Source organism: Lethenteron reissneri, chromosome 36, assembly GCF_015708825.2.
Source record: "Lethenteron reissneri isolate LAM-NWPU_2019-01 chromosome 36, ASM1570882v1, whole genome shotgun sequence".
NCBI lineage: Eukaryota > Metazoa > Chordata > Hyperoartia > Petromyzontiformes > Petromyzontidae > Lethenteron > Lethenteron reissneri.
The window spans coordinates 13,011,025-13,029,909 of record NC_083814.1 but is presented as its reverse complement, the minus strand read 5'-3'; the positions used below and the strand labels follow the sequence as shown (position 1 = coordinate 13,029,909).

The 18,885-nt window shown below is 56.7% G+C and overlaps 2 protein-coding genes across 2 annotated transcripts in view; one reads left to right on the top strand and one right to left on the bottom strand.

Moving 5' to 3' along the window:
* Positions 1 to 587: 587 nt before the first annotated feature.
* LOC133351186 (claudin-11-like) lies at positions 588 to 12,110 on the top strand. The gene is made up of 4 exons (XM_061566210.1): positions 588 to 716; positions 1,268 to 1,495; positions 8,450 to 8,614; positions 9,318 to 12,110. The coding sequence occupies exons 2-4, from the start codon at positions 1,270 to 1,272 to the stop codon at positions 9,587 to 9,589; spliced, it is 663 nt and encodes a 220-aa protein (XP_061422194.1). The 5' UTR covers positions 588 to 716; positions 1,268 to 1,269; the 3' UTR covers positions 9,590 to 12,110.
* A 796-nt stretch (positions 12,111 to 12,906) lies between these two features.
* Positions 12,907 to 18,885, bottom strand: part of LOC133351170 (agrin-like) — a 125,800-nt gene continuing 119,821 nt past the window's right edge. The window contains exons 34-40 of the mRNA XM_061566165.1: positions 18,115 to 18,307; positions 17,829 to 17,916; positions 17,222 to 17,446; positions 16,716 to 16,819; positions 15,924 to 16,106; positions 13,312 to 15,295; positions 12,907 to 13,100 (exon numbers count right to left, since the gene is read on the bottom strand). Of these exons, the coding sequence (XP_061422149.1) occupies positions 15,946 to 16,106; positions 16,716 to 16,819; positions 17,222 to 17,446; positions 17,829 to 17,916; positions 18,115 to 18,307 (771 nt within the window). The 3' untranslated portion in view covers positions 12,907 to 13,100; positions 13,312 to 15,295; positions 15,924 to 15,945. The remainder of the gene's footprint in view (positions 13,101 to 13,311; positions 15,296 to 15,923; positions 16,107 to 16,715; positions 16,820 to 17,221; positions 17,447 to 17,828; positions 17,917 to 18,114; positions 18,308 to 18,885) is intronic.

Here is an 18,885-nt window from a genome sequence, read left to right as displayed (position 1 = left end):
CAAAAGCGGAAGGCGGAGGAGCGACACTCACAACAACGAGCGAAGCGCCGGACGGATTAAACGCAGCAAATTGGCGCAGTGGGGAGCACAGGTGATGCATCGGCCAATCATCCCATTCAGCCCATGGCACCTGGGTCTGTCCCGTTACCTCTGCCAGCGAGCTTTGGACGATTCACGTGGCCTCAAAGTGCACGTGGCCTGGCACAGGCGCCGTGGTGACGTCACCGCCACTTATGTGGCGAATGGGGTTGTTGTGTGTTGTCTTCGTTGTTGTGCGTTCGTGTTCATGCGTGGTGATAGAATGACCATCGTGAGTCTCCGCCTCCGCGTGGCGCGGGGCGATGTCCTGGACACTGTCCAGATGACGGCCCCGGAGCAGAGGGGGGGGGGGGGGCGGGGAGGCGGTTGTGGTTGTGCGTGTTTCGGGTGGAGTGGGGTGGTGGTGGTGGGTTTAGTCGGGTGGTGGTGGGTAGGTGGGTGGAGGTGGCTCTGAGCGGTGGGCTGGGATTAAGGAACCGTTATCTGAGTTTATAAAACGCCCGGGCGGCAGCATCGCGCGGCACATCACGCGAGCGGTCCCACCCAGGGGTCCCACCAAGGGGTCTCAGCGAGGGGTCTCACCGAGGGGATCTCAAGCGCGCCGCGGCCGTGCAAAGAGGGGGGAGGGTGCAGGGAGCTTCTGTCGGGGTCCCCTGGGCGAGGTCCAGCCAAAGCAGGTAACACCCCGCGCGGAGTGACCACTGGTTTTGGGGCAGCATAGAGAGGGGCTGGCCCTACAACTCGAATCACAATACCGCTAGACGCGCCCCTGCCCTCACCAGCCACTCACCAGCCACGCTCATCACCCTCCCCCCTCCTCCTCACGGCCACAACCTTCATCCGGCCAGCACCTCCTCCCCCACCCCAAACCTCCTCTGATCGTCCGTTTACGAGCCAGAATCTTCAGCCAGCACCTCCAGCCACCACCTCCTCCTCCTCCTCCGCGCATCCACTCTCAGCCAGGACCTTCAACCATCCAGCAACTCCTGTTCCATCTCGCCGACAGCACCAACTTGGTCTACCAGAGACGCCTTCCTCCAGCCAGCACACCTCCTTCTCGCCATCAATCTCCTTCACCAGTAGCTTTAGCCAGCAATCTCGTCCACGTACAGCCAGGACCTACCGCCCCACCTCCACCACCACCACCGCTTCATCCACCTCCGCTTGCTCCTCCATCTACCACCAGCCCACCGGCCCCCCTCCCACCACCCATCCCCCCTTGCTCCAGGCATGGGCGCCTCGTGCTTCCAGCTGCTGGGGGTGTCGCTGGGCCTACTGGGCTGGGTGGCCCTGGTGGTGGCCACGGCCACCAACGACTGGGTGTTGCTCTGCTCCTACGGCTTCACGGCGTGCGTGCGCTTCGAGGACATGGGCAGCAAGGGCCTCTGGGCTCAGTGCATCAGCAACAACGGCATCGACCACTGCAAGCCCTTCGCGGAGATATTATCCCTGCCAGGTACGTCCACGCATGTGCACCTCTGTGCGTGTGTGGGTTGCGGCGGTGGTGGCGGGGAGCGGTGGCGCAGTGGTTAGCGTATTGCGCTACGGAACCACCGAGCTGAGTTCGATTCCCGCTCACAGCCATCACCAGAAGCAACCATCTGATTCGATCTGGTACCTCCCCTAGGTTGACTCAGCCCTAAATGGATACCTGGTACGGTGTGAACTTAATCAATAGGGGAGACAAAGGCGGTAGGGTTGAGGCGCGCCGTGCCGACCTCAATAGGTGTCCGATAACGCCACTTGCCCTAAAAGTCGTAATGAGAATCTTTATTTTGACTGCAAGAGGAGGAATCCGATGAGCTATGAAGCTCTTCTACACAGATGTCCAGTAAGGGCGGGTCAGCAAGTTACAACAGCAAACAATACAAACACACGATAGGCGTGCAAAGTAGAGAGAGGGTGGTAGTAAGCAAGTTACTAAATAAAAATAATAAAGGGAAATGAAAATCATTATATAAGTCCAATTTATCAAGGCTGGGCAAGGCGGCTAAAACAACAACAGCAGTCCGAGGCAACGCCACACGGCATTAGTAGCCCCTCTCTAGACGGCGCATTAACAATATTGAACTATCGAAACCGCACAGGTCGTGATCAACTCTGTGCGCCTTTTGCGGGGGCTCTTTGCCGTTGTCGATCGGGAGCGGTGGCGCTGTGCTCCGCGCACTGCGATCCCCCATCCGCCGTGGTGGCTCGGAGATGTTGACTACCTCGCCTGGTATACAGGAGGTCGTGGGTTCGATGGTGAGATGTTAACTACCTCGCCTGGTATACAGGAAGTCGTGGGTTCGATGGTGAGATGTTGACTACCTCGCCTGGTATACAGGAGGTCGTGGGTTCGATGGTGAGATGTTAACTACCTCGCCTGGTATACAGGAAGTCGTGGGTTCGATGGTGAGATGTTGACTACCTCGCCTGGTATACAGGAGGTCGTGGGTTCGATGGTGAGATGTTAACTACCTCGCCTGGTATACAGGAAGTCGTGGGTTCGATGGTGAGATGTTGACTACCTCGCCTGGTATACAGGAGGTCTTGGGTTCGATGGCGAGATGCTAACTACTTCACCTGGTCTACATGAGGTCGTGGGTTCGATGGTGAGATGTTGACTACTTAGCCTGGTATACAGGAGGTCGTGGGTTCGATCCCCAACCTGACGCCTGCTGTATATTTGGAGTGTGCGTGCCTCTCTCCCCGTAGTCGCGTGGATTTTCTCCGAGGCCTCCGGTTTTTCCCTCCGCATTTGGAATTAACATCACGCGATTAAAGTATTTGCCAACTTTACCTTTCCACGTGACGACAAGCCACTTCATTGAGCTATCATTTATGGCCAGGTCGCTTCTGACCCGCGCCTACCAGGCATCTGTGAAGAAGAGCTTTATAGCTCTTCGGATTCCTCCGGCGGCGAGCGATGTGTACGAGCTGCCGCCGCCCCGCTCACAAACCCGCGTGGTCAAACAAGAGAAGCGAGAGACGAAACACGCCAGACACACACACACCATGCACACACCATGCATACACCATGCACACACCAGGCACACACACCATGTACACACACCATGCACACACCATGCACACACCATGCACACATCATGCACACACACCATGCACACACCATGCACACACCATGCACACACCATGCACACATCATGCACACACACCATGCACACACCATGCACACACATCATGCACACACCATGCACACACACCATGCACACACCATGCACACACACCATGCACACACCATGCACACACACCATGCACACACCATGCACACACCATGCACACATCATGCACACACCATGCACACACCATGCACACACCATGCACACACCATGCACACACCATGCACACACCATGCACACATCATGCACACACCATGCACACACACCATGCACACACCATGCACACACACCAATGCACACACCATGCACACACCATGCACACACACCATGCGCACACCATGCACACACACCATGCACACACCATCTCTCTCACTCCGTCTCCACATCGAAAACAACGACAACGGTTGCGTTAGAAAAAATAGGCGGTGGACTCGAGTGTTGTTTGTTGGGGGGAGGCGGGCGGGGGGGGAGGGATTCTACGCGACCCCCCCCCCCCCACCAAATCCTCTCTAGAGTGGTGTGTCGCAAATTGCCCCGATGTTGTCTAAAAACAAAAATCTAAACTTATAAATAACTTGGCTCCGTCGTTAAAAATTGCCCCGAAAACACGGGAAAAGCAATCGCATTACCCCCCCAAATTGCGGCGTTCCGCTGGAGCGTGCGTGGTAGCATTAAGCGGTGCCCCCCCCCCCCCCCCCCCGAGGAAGCGCACCCGCCCCCTGTTTGTTTTCGTTCCTCTGTGTGGGGAGCGGTGGGCGCAGTGGTTTTGGTTCGCCGCGCTGCGTACGAAGCCCGCGCCCTGGATTACACCCCACGGCTAACATCAGTGGCGAGTGCAAATCTGAACCGGCCCTGGACCCCATCGCCCCACAACCTTCCCCTGGTGCGGTGTTTCGGCATCGGCACTGGGAAGACAAAGGCGGTTTGGTGGTGCTGGCCACCCACCCCTTCTCGTGTGCCGTGCAGGCCTTCAGAGGTCCTGCTGCTGCTGCGACTCGCTGACATCGCTTGCCCCTGCATCCTATGAAAGGCTACTCGGGGATCTTTGTCTATCTTTGTGTTAGTGCATCATCCCTGGGGTGACGATGGGATGAGTTATTTGGCCGGAGCAGGGCGGATGATGTAATCGCGAGTTTAGATTGTTGCTCGGCCATCAACATTTTTAATTCCTTAATGAGATGTTAATCGTTTATTTATGCGGTCGCAATAAAACATCCAAACTATGTCCATGCACGATTACAGTATAGGTAACCGTCCTAGTTGCTGTGCTACCAGGCATTTCCCCGTGGCCACAAACCACGCAGCCCAGGCTGGGATTGGCAATTTACACGGTACGTCGCGATGATGATGCTGCTGCTGCTGCTGTTGTTGTTGATGATGATTAGGATGATGATGATGATTACCAAAACCGTTACGTGGTTTATAATGGCCACCTCCTGTGTACCTGTGTGGAATGCCGCACGTGCAACCAATGAGGATTGGAATGCGCGGCTGCTGCTGCGAGTGTGGGGAGGGGTGGGATGAGTGAGTGTGGATTTGAGGGACGCGACGTGCGTGTGAGCGAGTGAGTGTGTGCCTGAGTGTTTGATCTCTCACCTGCTCCGAATTAGAACCGCTGCACTACCGCACCCCACGCCCTGTCGGGAGCGGTGGCGCAGCGGTTAGGGCTATGCTGCGCTACGAACCCGGCCACCCGGGTTCGATTCTCGCTCACGGCCAATACCAATTACGATTATCTGAAGCGGTCCTAGGCTTCCCCTAGGTCGACTCAGCCTCAAAGGAGTACCTGGTGCGGTGTGTAAACATCACCACTGGGGCGACAAAGGCGGCCGGGCGTGGTGCTGGCCACCCACCTCCTCGTGTTTCGTGCCGGCCTTCATAGGTGCTCGCTAACCGCACTTGCCCCTACAGTCTGTTAAAGGCTATATGGGGGATCTTTGTCTTTGTGAGTGTGTGATCTCTCACCTGCTCCGTATTATAGAGGTGCGCGCCCTCGTTATAGCGCGCGCCTGTCACTGAGTGGGGTTGGTGGATCGCACAGAGATCACGTGCCGTCACGTGCCGTCACGTGCAGTCACGTGCTGTCACGTGCTGTCCGAGTGGAGCCAGTGTGAGCGTGAGAGGGGGTAGGCGGATGGTCGTACTGGCCCAGAGAGGGGGGGAGGGGTGATCGTGAACCCGTCTGTGTGCAACTCCGCGTGTTAATCGGAGGTGAGGTTTTCTCCCGGGGTGTTCCCCACGCGGGAGACAAGCTGCTTCAGAATTGGCCAAGCATCCCAATGTAGGAGCCTCGTGATGACGAATCTGGAAGATCATTCTCGACAGCGAGACCCGGTGGCTCGTTTCATTATACAAATATAAACGCCGGCACTCTCAGGCGGCCACTTTGCAAGAGTCCACGAGATCAACAACAATCAACAATAAAAACAACAACTTCAATACCAACACCAATCAACAACAATAAACAACAACAACCCACATCAATCAACATCAATTGACGGCGACGTCTCAGCGAGGCGACACGCTCGCAGGGGGACACGTGTGGTGTGCAGGGTGGTGGTGATAGTGGAGGTAGTAATAGTTGTGGTGGTGATAGGGGTGGTGGTGATAATGGTGGTGGTGGTAGGCCTTCATAGGTGCTCGCTAACAGCACTTGCCCCTCCAGTCTGTGAAGGCTACACGGGGCACATTTGTCTTTGGTGGAGAGACTTACGAGGTATTTGGCGCCATCAATGGCATCGCCGGTTGACGTCGCCGCAATCTCCCTATCTATGAGTTTGTATACTCTGTCGAGTATTTGAGTTTGTTTTTACTGCAGAGTATTTCAGTTTGTTTTTACTGTAGAGTATTTCTATGAGTCTCGATGCATATCTATGTGTCGTTATGATCCGCTAGCCCACAAGCTGCATAGCCATAATCACACACGGCGGCGGCTTTGTAAAGAAACGTTTATCGAGCATTTTGACCTGTTCTCAGAAACCATGATTTTTAAAAATATATATACAGTGTACAAAGTATATAGAAGTCTGAGCCCCCCAGGGGCAAGGCGGAATGGTTTTGGGGGTGAATGTTTACGCGGTAATTGCTCAAATTAATGTCTCGCGTTATCGTAGTCATCGCTAGAGACCCAGGCGCGTGAGTCAATGCGATTTGTGGGATTAGTTGCGCCCACTCACTCACTCCTCACTCACTCACTCACTTGCCCACTAACTCCTCACTCACTCCTCACTCACTCACTCCCCACTCACTCACTCCTCACTCACTCACTCACTCCTCACTCACTCACTCCTCACTCACTTACTCCTCACTCACTCACTCCTCACTCACTCCTCACTCACTCACTTGCCCACTAACTCCTCACTCACTCCTCACTCACTTACTCACTCCACTCACTCACTCACTCCCCACTCACTCGCTCGCTCGTCCACTCACTCCTCACTCACTCCTCACTCACTCCTCACTCACTTACTTGCCCACTAACTCCTAACTCACTCCTCACTCACTCCTCACTCCACTCACTCGCTCGCTCGTCCACTTATTCCTCACTCACTCCTCACTCCACTCACTCACTCCTCAGTCACTCACTCGCTCTTCCACTCACTCCTCACTCACTCACTTGCGCACTCACTCATCACTCGCGCACTCACTCCTCAATCGCGCACTCACTCGCTCGCCCACTCGCTCGCCCACTCCACTCACTCACTCCTCACTCCACTCACTCGCCCACTCACTCACTCGCTTGCCCGCTCACTCACTCCTCACTCGCCCACTCACTCGCCCACTCACTCACTGGCTTTCCCGCTCGCCCACTCACTCCTAATTCACTCACTCGCCCACTCACTCCTCACTCACTCACTCGCTCGCCCGCCCACTCACTCATTCGCCCGCTCGCTCACTCCTCACTCGCGAGCACAGCAGTCGCAGCAGCAACAGCCCCCGGTTGTTATTGTGTGTGTGTACAAGTGTGTTTGCGTGTGTGGGGCCTTTCCAATCAGCCCCCCTAAATCTAAGCACCTGCCTGGGTATTTTGTACCATCGGACACTCCACCCCCATAACTCCCAATCGGTAATGTGGCAGTTGCGGAGAGAGTGGACAGTTTTCCATACCTGGGCAGTGTGCTCATGCCCGGCTCCGATTTGACAGCAGAGGTCTCACTCCGAATCAGTCGAACGGCATTATATTTTCATCGGTCGCGTAACACTGTGTGGAAGCTACTTGGTCTGTCGCTCCGCACGAAGCTTCAGGTCTTCTCGGCCACGGTCATTCCCTCCCTTCTCTACGCTTGCGAAACGTGGACCCCCCTAATGGAACATTTTCGCCGGTTAGAAACATTTAGGCTGGCCTGCCTACGATCCATCCTGGGTTTAACCAGGCTGGATTGTGTGAGGAGCTCACAAATCCTTGAAAGATCTGGGCAAAGTCCCATCGGTGAGCTCCTCCGGCAGGCAAGGCTGCGTTGGCTGGGTCATGTAGCCCGCATGCCCAGCCACCGCATGCCTTAACAGCTTTTGTTCGGCCGGATCGAGGGGGCTAAACGGGCGCGGCACGGGTTAGAGAAGAGATGGAGTGATGTGGTACAGGAGGACGTGGAGCTGAGTGGACTTGCCAATGACTGGTACCAGCGGTGTCAAGATCGGCCTCTGTGGAGGAGGCTCGTGAAGGACGCTACCGGGCAGTTGGAGGCAGTCGCCCTCCAACAACAACGGAGGGCGGAGGAGCGACGCTCACAACAACGAGCGGAGCGCCGGGTGGCTAAAGCACAGCAAGTTGGCACAGTAGGGGGCACAGGTGGTGCATCAGCCAGTCATCTCGGTCATCTCGGTCAGTCGACCCGTGGCACCTGCTGGGTCTGCCTCTTGACCTCCTGCCAGCGGGCGTTCAACACTTCACGTGGCCTCAAGGTGCACTTGGCCTGGCACAAACGTCGTGGTGACGTCACCGCCACTTAGTGGCGAATGGCGGTTGTTGTTATACAGGTTTGTGGGTGTCAGTGTACATACAGGTGTGTGTGTGTCAGTGTACATACAGGTGTGTGTGTGTCAGTGTACATACAGGTGTGTGTGTGTCAGTGTACATACAGGTGTGTGAGTGTCAGTGTACATACAAGTGTGTGTGTGTATCAGTGTACATACAAGTGTGTGTGTGTCAGTGTACATACAGGTGTGTGTGTGTCAGTGTACATACAGGTGTGTGTGTGTCAGTGTACATACCGGTGTGTGTGTGTCAGTGTACATACAGGTGTGTGTGTGTGTGTGTCAGTGTACATACAGGTGTGTGTGTGTATCAGTGTACATACAGGTGTGCCGGGCACTCATGGTGGTGGCCTGCGTGCTGGGCCTGCCGGCCATCCTGCTCGCCAGCACGGGCCTCAAGTGCATCCGCCTGGGCGAAGAGACGGCCTCCGAGAAGGCGCAGAGGGTGGTGGCCGGCGGAGTGATGCTCATCCTCGTGGGTGAGTGCGTTGATGCTCGTTGCTGCTCATCCTCGTGGATGAGTGCGTTGATGCTCACCCGCGTGCCGCGCGCTCGCCCAGTGAAATCAACACGGTGCGAGTCGCAAGGTTCTTGATTCAGGAGGGTCCTGGCCACGTTTGCCGCGCACGGGGTGTTGGGGGGTGGGCGACGGCGATGTCGCTGCGCTCGCAGTGCAGGAGTCAGTGGCAGTCGAGGTCGGCTGGGCAGCAAGTACTGAATGATGATGATGATGATCGATCGGGACGCGCAGTGACACAGACACCCATCGATTCACGTGGAGATCCATAGACTCGCAGGAAGACACATAGACTCGCACAGAGACACAGATATAGAGAACCCCCCGAAGAGCCGCACAGAGACTCACATAGAGACCAAGACGACTCATAGAGAGAGCCATCGACTCACATAGAACCCTGGTGGCATTCCAAGGTCGTGACTGCTGCTACGTTTCTTCACAGCTGCTTTGTGTGTTTAGTTTGTTATCCTTCCCCCGCACCTCCGATGAGCACGGTTGGCTACGTACGGTGCGAAAGAAGTTCAACACACATACAGACGTGTGCGAGTGGCGATATCACGCGAGACTTTACGAAGACGACGATGGTGGATGATGATGATGATTATGATGGGATTGCGAGCGACGGCCTAATGACCTATACTAACCTCACGACCGTAACCCTGCAGGCCTGTGCACCCTGGTGGCCACCACGTGGTTCCCCGTGGGCACGCACAAGGAGAGCCTCAAGGGGGTGGTGAACTTTGGCTACTCGCTCTTCGCGGGCTGGGTGGGCACTGCGCTGGCCATCGTGAGCGGCGCGCTGCTCTGCTGCTGCTCGGGCGGCAAGGAGGAGCGCTACTACGCCTACCCGGCCACCGCCACCGCCACCGCCGCCGTCGCCGCCACCGCCAGCAACAACGTCGGCCCGGCCAGCCACGCCAAAAGCTCCCACGTGTGAGCCCGGCGCGTCGGAGAGGAAAGCGACTGTGGCGCGACCCGGAGAGGCGCTCGCTTCTCTCTCTCTCTCGGTTTCTGAGTTCGTGGCCCCGTGTTCCCGAAGCCACGCGAGAGCCACATTTGTGAAGTGTACCCCAAACATGTATCCATCTCGCCCACCTGCCCAGTGTTGTTTTGTACCCAAGCGAGAGGCACATTTATACAGTGAAATTTTTGCAAAGTGTACCCCAAACAACCCAACCCAGTGGCATTTTTCCAAAACGTACATAATTTGTACACGACCCAAGGGAACCTTTCGTTGAATGTTCCCCATATCAATGCGGTGTGTCCCTTAGCATAGGGGACTCAAAAAGAGAAACCGACCCAACCGCGCCTTGACAAAGAGTCTCCTTTGTGCCTGGGCGACTCAGCGTGGACAACGTCTCGCAGCTTCATTGTGGAACGGCCCTGTTCTCCAGCTTGTAGGACGCGACGCGGTGTCAAAGGAGCTCCGCATATCCCGTCTCACTCGCACGCTCGTGTTAAAATGCAGCGGAATAAAGTGCGTCTTACAATCCGGAGAATACGGCAATGCGCGGATGTAACGCTGCAGCTCTCCGTTGCTCAGATCTACCGCCAACCATAAAACCGGTTCCGCTTCGCACAGCGCGTCGCGTTCTACGGGGCCAGCACCGGCGCGTTGCAGACGCTGCAGCGATAACGATAATCGATAACGATAATCGATAATGATCATCGATAATGAGCATCAATGATCGTTGGCGCCGGCGTTGAGAATACAAAATAACGAGCAGAGAATTCGCCTCCTTCGCGTCTGTACCCTCCACCCTCCACATTTTTTATTGAAATACAAATTTTAAATTTAAAAAAATTAGATTTTTTTATTGGGCCAATAATAAGTGTTTTAGAAATCCCGTAAGCCACTTCGTCTTCTGGGAGTGCATAACTCAATCGGCCATTGATTGGTTCAACACAATCAGAGTGGATTAGTAGCGATTGGTTCCACTGGATGTTTAAACCGGTTCGGAGTTTTGCTTGCGTTGAACCGCAATCTACTTTATTATATATACAATGTGTGTGTGTTGTTTATGGAGGGGAATGTGTTTGGGTCGTAATGTCTGCTTATTTGTGTTGTTCGGTTAGGGCGACTGTTGCCAGCAACTCGCAATCCGCGGCCCCCCATCCCACACCCTACAGGGTAACGGGGCCTCTCTTAGCACAGTGTTAGGGTTTGAGTCCGGGTTAGGGTCTGACTGCATTGGGGACACCAGTCGACCAATCATGAATCGACGAGCCCAGCGGGTGTCCAAACTGTGGTTGCGCGAAGGGCGCTCGAGAAATCGTCCGTGGAACTGTGGCAGATGCCACGACGTTCAGTCGCTCTCACTTGGAAAACATCATTTTGTTGTTGTTGTTGGTGGTGGTGGTGGTGGTCCATTGTGGGATTACGGTTGACCCGCCCACACGGACAGGTCCATCAAGGTTTGGAAACCCCTTCGGTGAGACTGTAACGGTTCGAATCGGGGCTGAGATCAGAGTTGATTGATTGGGCCAATACAAGCTTGGCAATTTTAGTTGCGCGCGCGTGTATATATATATAATGTGTGTCATATAAACTAGCAAAGACCGTGATAGTGCTGTTAGCGAGCACCTATTATTAAGGCCGACACGGCACACCCGAGGGGTTGGTGTGGTCAGAACCAAGCTCGGCTACCATTGCCCCCCTGTGCCGAGGTTCACGGCGCACGTCGGAATGTTTCTTTGTGTCCCAGTCGAGCCTAGGGAGTGTCAGGAAATGTTTGTTCAGTTAATTGGCCACCACTGATGTTAGCCGTGGCCGGGATTTGAACTCGGGTCGCCGATTTTGAAGCGCATAGCGCTAACCGCTACACTACCGCTCCCCACGTACACGCACAGACTAACACTAACACACTAACACACACACACGTCACCCCACTGCACACACAGCTCTGTCTCTAACAGTTGCGCAAACAAACATACACACACGTGTTCACTCGTACACACACACGTGTACACACACACACGTGTACACACACACATTTGTACACGCACACGTGTGCACTCGTACACACACGTGTACACACACACGTGTACACTCGTACACACACGTGTGCACTCGTACACACACACGTGTACACACACACACGTGTACACACACACACGTGTACACACACACGTGTACACACATTTTTACACACACACGTGTGCACTCGTACACACACGTGTACACACACACGTGTACACTCGTACACACACGTGTGCACTCGTACACACACACTCGTACACACACACGTGTACACACACACACACGTGTACACACACACACGTGTACACACACACACGTGTACACAAATACACGTGTACACACACACACGTCATCCCCGCCTGTACCCGCCGGCCCTCTCGGAGTCACGGCGGCGGCTGTCGTCTCGTCGCGCGCACCTCGTCACCACCTCGTCGTCATCACCTCGTCGCACTCGTCAATAAACGGCCTCGTCACGTTACCTCCTCGCTCTGTTGCCTCCTTGTCCGTTGCCTTTGGCCACACTTCGGAGGTGCTCCGACGAGGCGGCCCCTGCGTGGTGGGCGCTCTGCCCGGGGCCACGCCGGATCCACCACCCGGGGGACGTGCACGGCAAGGCGCTCCCTCGGGCGGCGCGCTCATTGTGTGCGCTGCCGAGACGAAGAAACCTCTGGGCTGCGTTGTCGCCAGCAGCGCTCGACTCGTCAACAAGTCCACCCCGACCCAATTGTCTCATCAGCTTCAGCGCCTAAATGAGCTCATTCGCTTCATGGCCCTCGACGTTTTCTATGGGTCTCTGTGTACTGTGTCTCTGTGTCTCTGTGTGTCTCTATGGTTCTCTAAGGGTCTCTGTTTACTGTGTTTCTATGTGTCTCTATGGTTCTCTATGGGTCTCTGTGTGTCTCTATGTGTCTCTATGGGTATCTGTGTGTCTCTGTGTGTCTCTATGGTTCTCTATGGGTCTCTGTGTACTGTGTCTCTGTGTGTCTCTATGTGTCTCCATGGGTCTCTGTGTGTCTCTATGTGTCTCTATGGAGTCACGATAGGGTCCGTAGTGTTGGGGCGTATGGCCACAATCGCACGACTGCGGCTGTGTCTTTAAGGTGTCCGTGATCCTGTGGAGGTGCGGGTTGGTGGATCACGCGGGGAGTTCTGCAGTTGCCTCGAACTCGCCCAGTGAGCTGCTGGGGATGGTGGGGTCAGGAGGAGTGGCGTGGTGAGGTGAGGCGTGGTGAGGTGTTGCGGGGTGAGGAGTGAGTGTGAGCCAGGCGGCCGAGTTGACGAGATATCCGTTTATTGAGTTCTGCAGTGCAGGTTACATCAGCAAGAAGACCCGCGAGTAGAAACAGGTACAAAATTAGTAGAACGCCACAATATACACACCTTGAGCTCTCTGGGATTACAAAACGCTCCCAAATATAGGGGGGGGGGCAGGGAGGGAGTGGCGCAGGGCCCCCGCCCCGACACTCACCTGCCCAGCCCGACCCTCACCTGCCCAGCCCGACCCTCACCTGCCCAACACTCACCTGCCCAGCCTCCAGCCCGACACTCACCTCCCAGCCCGACCCTCACCTGCCCGACACTCACCTCCCAGCCCGACCCTCACCTGCCCAGCCTCCAGTCCGACCCTCACCTGCCCGACACTCACCTCCCAGCCCGACCCTCACCTGCCCGACACTCACCTGCCCAGCCCCCAGCCCGTCACTCACCTGCCCAGCCCGACCCTCACCTGCCCGACACTCACCTGCCCAGCCCGACCCTCACCTGCCCGACACTCAGTGCTCCCCCGACTCACAACGACGACGGTCAATGGCAAACGCGCTCGCGGCAACAACAACAACACAACAATAATAATACAAATAATAATAACGACGACGACGACGATCACGACGATAACGCAGTGTTAACAGGCAGGCGCGTTCCCTGGCGACGGTGTAGGTTAGGCGATGATTAGGAGCCGATTCGTGGTGACTTGGTGGTGGTGGTGGCGAGGGGGGATGGATGAGTGAATTTGGGGGGCTGTCCCAAGCCCCCCCCTCCAACCTCAACACCCTCGCGTGGCTAGCGACGGGCAGAGGGGGGAGGCTGCTTGGGACAGACTCTCGATGAAGAACGGCCCGGACATGGCGTCATCCCGGCTGGGTCGTGCCGGGCGCCTCGACTCCCAAGGTGGACGGCGCGGCAGTGGCGGCAGGGACAGCCCCACGGCTACAATCAGCTGGGCTCGATCCCCAACTACTCGGGATGCCCTCCCGTATGGAGGATGCACTCCCCCCCCCACCCTCCTGGTCTGCGCACGGCTTCCCTGCGGGTTCCTCGGGGAGTTTTTCTCCCACGGCCAAAAGTGACAGGACCCCCCCCACCCCCCACCGGACGACGACTGTCGAGACCGGGGTTGCTCATAATCCCCCCACCCCTCCCCCCCAACAGCGTCCCCCACGGCACCTCCGATCCGCTGTGTGCCAGAGGCGCCGAGCTCCTTGGAGGGGGACCGACTGCCCCCCCCCCCCCGAGCTCCAAACTGCCGCGCGTCCACTCGGAGCGACTTCTGCGGAGTGAACGCAGCTCCATAGACACCGCGTCGCATCTTACACTCCCCCCCGCGCGAGGAGCGGTGGCGTAGTGGTTAGCGCACTCGTGCCACGAACCCGGCGAAGCCGAGCTCGATTCCCGGCCACGGCTGACGTCAGTGGTGATTATCGCGACCGGTACGTGGGGTGTGTAACCATTGGCACTGGGAGAGACAAAGGCGGCCGGGCGTGGTGCTGGCCACCACACCACCCCCTCGTGTGCCGTCAGGACTTCACAGGTGCTTGCTAATGGCACTTGCCCCAAAGAGCCGTTTCGGCTTACAAAGGGGCTCTTTGTCCGCGTGTGCGCTGTGTGTGTGTGGAAATGAGTGCGTATCGGCGTGCGCGTCATTAAAGAATTAAAATTTAATCATCAGTGATTTAACGATTCAACCTCTCCACGATTCGATCGACCAATCGATCCTTTGCGGTGCGTGTAGAATCTACAGTGGTATGAATATATAATCTATAGTGGTATAAAAAACATGAGTAAAAAATAATCAACTCTTACGCAGACGATTCTATGAATGCACCGTGGGCATAAGAATCGATTTTAACCGATGAATCGATGCGTCCCTCCTGATGACAAATTTCCCCATCCGTCGTGCACGTCAATCATGCGCATCCGAGCTGCACATTTACAGAGCGTACCCAAAAAAACACGCGCATCACCCCCCCCACCTCACCCCCATTCCACTATGCACAGTGCACCTAGACGCTCGCTAACCAATAAAAACGCGCATGGGCCTGCCTGATTTTTATGGAGGGAAAAAAACATACAAGAGGCCAATTGTATATTTTTCTCCTTCCCTTTAAGGCGACAGTGTTGTTACCGACACGGAACGTGTTGAGTTTATTTTTTGTTAATTGTGCTTGTGCACCAATGCAGTGTCACAAAAAAATATCAATTACATTTTATTGGGTGCACTTTGTAAATGTGTAGCTGCTAAGAACACTGGATCAGCATTCACAATGAGGAATGGGTGGAGCCAGCTGGAGCCAGGTGGAGCTTGGAGTAATTGGGTGGAGCAGTTGGAGCTGAGAGGTCTCCGTGTGGCATCCAGGAACCCAAGGGGAGCGCTCCACGCATATGACCCTGCACCACCAGGCACCACGAGCAGAATCATCAGTGTGTGTGTGAGAATGTGTGTGTGCCAATATTTGTGTATGTGGTCATGCAGTCTGCATGCCCAGCCACCGCATGCCTAAACAGCTTTTGTTCGGCCGGAATAGAGGGGGCTAAACGGACGCAGCACGGACTAGAGAAGAGATGTAGTGATGTTGTACAGGAGGATGTGGAGCTGAGTGGAGTTGCCGATGGCTGGTACCAGCGGTGTCAAGATCGGCCTCTGTGGAAGAGGCTCATGAAGGACGCTACTGGGCAGTTGGAGGAAGTCGCCTTCCAGCAACAACAGAGGGCTACACTCACAACGAGCACCAGGCGACTAAAACACAGCAAGCTGGCATAGCAGGGGGCACAGGTGGTGCATCGGCCACTCATCTCAGTCAGTCAACCCATGGCACCTGGGTCTGTCCCGTGACCTTCTGCCAGTGGGCGTTCGATACTTCACGTGGCCTTAACATGCACACAGCCTGGGACAAGCGCCATGGTGACTTCACCACCACTCGGGGCGAATGGCGGCTGCTGTTGTGTGTGAACGTGCGTGTACGTGTGCGTACGCGAGCGTGTGTGTAGTTGAGCGTACGTGTGTACGTGAGCGTACCGGAGCGTCACAGTGGGGGTGGTCAGCGCGAGGAGGAGCAGTGGAGCAGCGGGGGCCGGTGGAGGGCGTCAGCGAGGAGGTCCACGGGGTGGCCCCCCACCTCGAGGTCGCGCACGCAGCCCACGAGGCCCACGGTGGAGCCGGGCGGCAGGCGCGGCGCACGGCGCCGCTCCGCCGTACCGCCTGCACGGCACACGGCACGCGTTATCACGTGGCACGCGTCACGTGGTACATTGTCACACGGCACGACGTCACACGGCATGAGTCATCACACGGCACATGGTCACACGGTACAACGTCACAAAGCACATCATCACACGACACAATCAGTGGACGAGTGAGTGAGTTGGCGGATGAGTGGATGACACGGTTGGTGAGTGAGACAGGTGGATGCCACGGTTGGTGAGTGCACGAGCCAGTGACCGAGTTGGTGAGTGAGTGGGGGGTGTGAGTGGGGTCGAGTGAACGGGCAGGAAAGTGGACGTGCCGTGTGTGTCACGCGGTGTGTGTCACGTGGTGTGTGTCGCGGTGTGTGTCGCGGTGTGTGTCACGCGGTGTGTGTCACGCGGTGTGTGTCACGCGGTGTGTGTCACGCGGTGTGTGTCGCGGTGTGTGTCACGCGGTGTGTGTCACGCGGTGTGTGTCACGCGGTGTGTGTCACGCGGTGTGTGTCACGGTGTGTGTCACGCGGTGTGTGTCACGTGGTGTGTGTCACGCGGTGTGTGTCACGCGGTGTGTGTCACGTGGTGTGTGTCACGCGGTGTGTGTCTGCGTGCGGGGCGTGCAACGTGCCGAGCCAGAGGGCCCCGTCCGTGTCGAGCTGCGTGGCTCCGCCCGCGGCCGTCCCCGTCACGGCCTCCGCGTCTCCGACCTGCAGCCACCCGTCCTGCTGGTGCCTGCAGCACAGTACAGTGCAATAAACAGCAATATAGACAAAGATCCCCCATGTAGCCTTAACAGACTGTTCTGGCAAGTACTGTCAGCGAGCATCAATGAAGGCAGGCACGGCACACAAGGAGGTGGGTGGCCAGCACCAAGCCCAGCCGCCTTTGTCTTCCCAGTGCTGATGTTTACACAACGCAGCAGGTACTGATTTTAGACTGAGTCGACCTCAGAGAAGCCGAGGACCGGTTGGCCATGAGCGCGAATCGAACTCGGGTCGCCGGGTTCGCAGTGCAGCGCGCTAACCGCTGCCTGACCGCTCCCTACAATTGCAACATGGACACACACGCAGACCCAGAGCGGTTCACCACCGCCACTACCACGGAGGCCGCACGCGCCACCACCGCGCCACGTACCTCCAGGCCTTGATGCGGACCCAGGCCTTGGAGTCGGCGGGCAGCGGGGCGGACAGCAGGCCCGGGCGGGAGCCCAGGTACCAGGTGAAGTGCACGCGGCCGCCGCTCAGCGCGAGGCCCAGGTAATCGGAGCCCTCGCGGGCCTTGCCCTGCCACAGCAGCAGGCCCGGCCTGCCGCCGGCGCGCACGCTCAGCGCCAGCGAGTTGTTCTGCTGCGACTTCACGCTGCGCACGCACGCACACACGTGGTGACGCACACACACACACGCACACACGTGGTGACACACGCACACGTGGTGACACACACGCACACACGTGGTGACACACACACACGTGGTGACACACACGCACACACGTGGTGACACACACGCACACACGTGGTAACACACACGTGGTGACACACACGCACGTGGTGACACACACACACACACGTGGTGACACACACACACACACGTGGTTACACACACGCACACACGTGGTAAAACACACGCACACACGTGGTGACACACATGCACGCGTGGCGACACACACGTGAATACGGGGTGATGCACGCGTACGCGTGGCGACATTCCACAGGTATGTAAAGCATCGTATGATTAAGTCGTACCTGTGCTTGATTGCGTTGTAAAACTCCACGTGAGTTTTCCCATCGAACGCAATCGCGACGCTGTCGCTCTGATCCCGCTGCTCCAGGGCTGTTGGCGTAACCACAACAACAACGACAATTAAACACAACAACAACAACAACAAACAAATCCGGCGATTATCCTGCCGGAATTTCCAGTTTTGTCCCTTCGAAGGTCATTACTCTGGGGGGGGGTCAAGGGGCAGATGCAGAAATTAAATGGTGGCCGCACAAACACCACCACCACCACCGCGTCCACGGGCCTCACCGTTTTCACAGGTGCGGCCGGAGAACCCGCGCGGACACAGGCACTCGTAGAGCTCCAGCTGGGGCCGGCACTGCCCGCCGTTGCGGCACGGGTTCTGGCCGGACGTGCACGGGTGCTGCACGAAGTTGGTGATGTCCACGGCGGCGCGGTGCCCCTCGGTGAGGCTCGGCACGACCGTGCCGCCGATCGAGAGCTGCGGGGGAGCGAGCGCAGCGGAGGGGGAGAGGAGGAGGAGGAAGGTTCCTTCGTTGTCTGTGACGGTCGGCGGTTAAACCCTCGCGGGAGGGGCGTGGGGGAGGATGTACGACGTGATGGTCCATCCAGAACGGCATTCCAAGTCGGTGTTCTGGAATTGGTTTTGGTAGCGGGCGGAACGCGTTTGCTTGATACAGTACCGGCGTGTCCGCCACTACGTAGGCGGACACGTAGGCGGCCAGGCGTGGTGCTAGCCACCACCCCCTCGTGTGCTGTGCCGGCCTTCATAAATGCTCGCTGACAGCTCTTGCCCCAACAGTCTGTTCAGGCTACATGGGGGATCTTTGTTGTAAACCAGGGCACGAGCATCCCTTTGGCAAGGGCTAACAAACAAATCAAATCTGGTGGAGAAATCTCACGAAACCAACACAAACATCAACAAACCATTCCAGGAAGATTTCCTGAAAAGTATTTTTTTCCACCCATCCACATCCCTGCCCCCTTCACGTCTCACAAACATACAAAGACAAAGATCCCCCATATAGCCCGAACAGACTTTTGTTGGGGCAAGTGTTG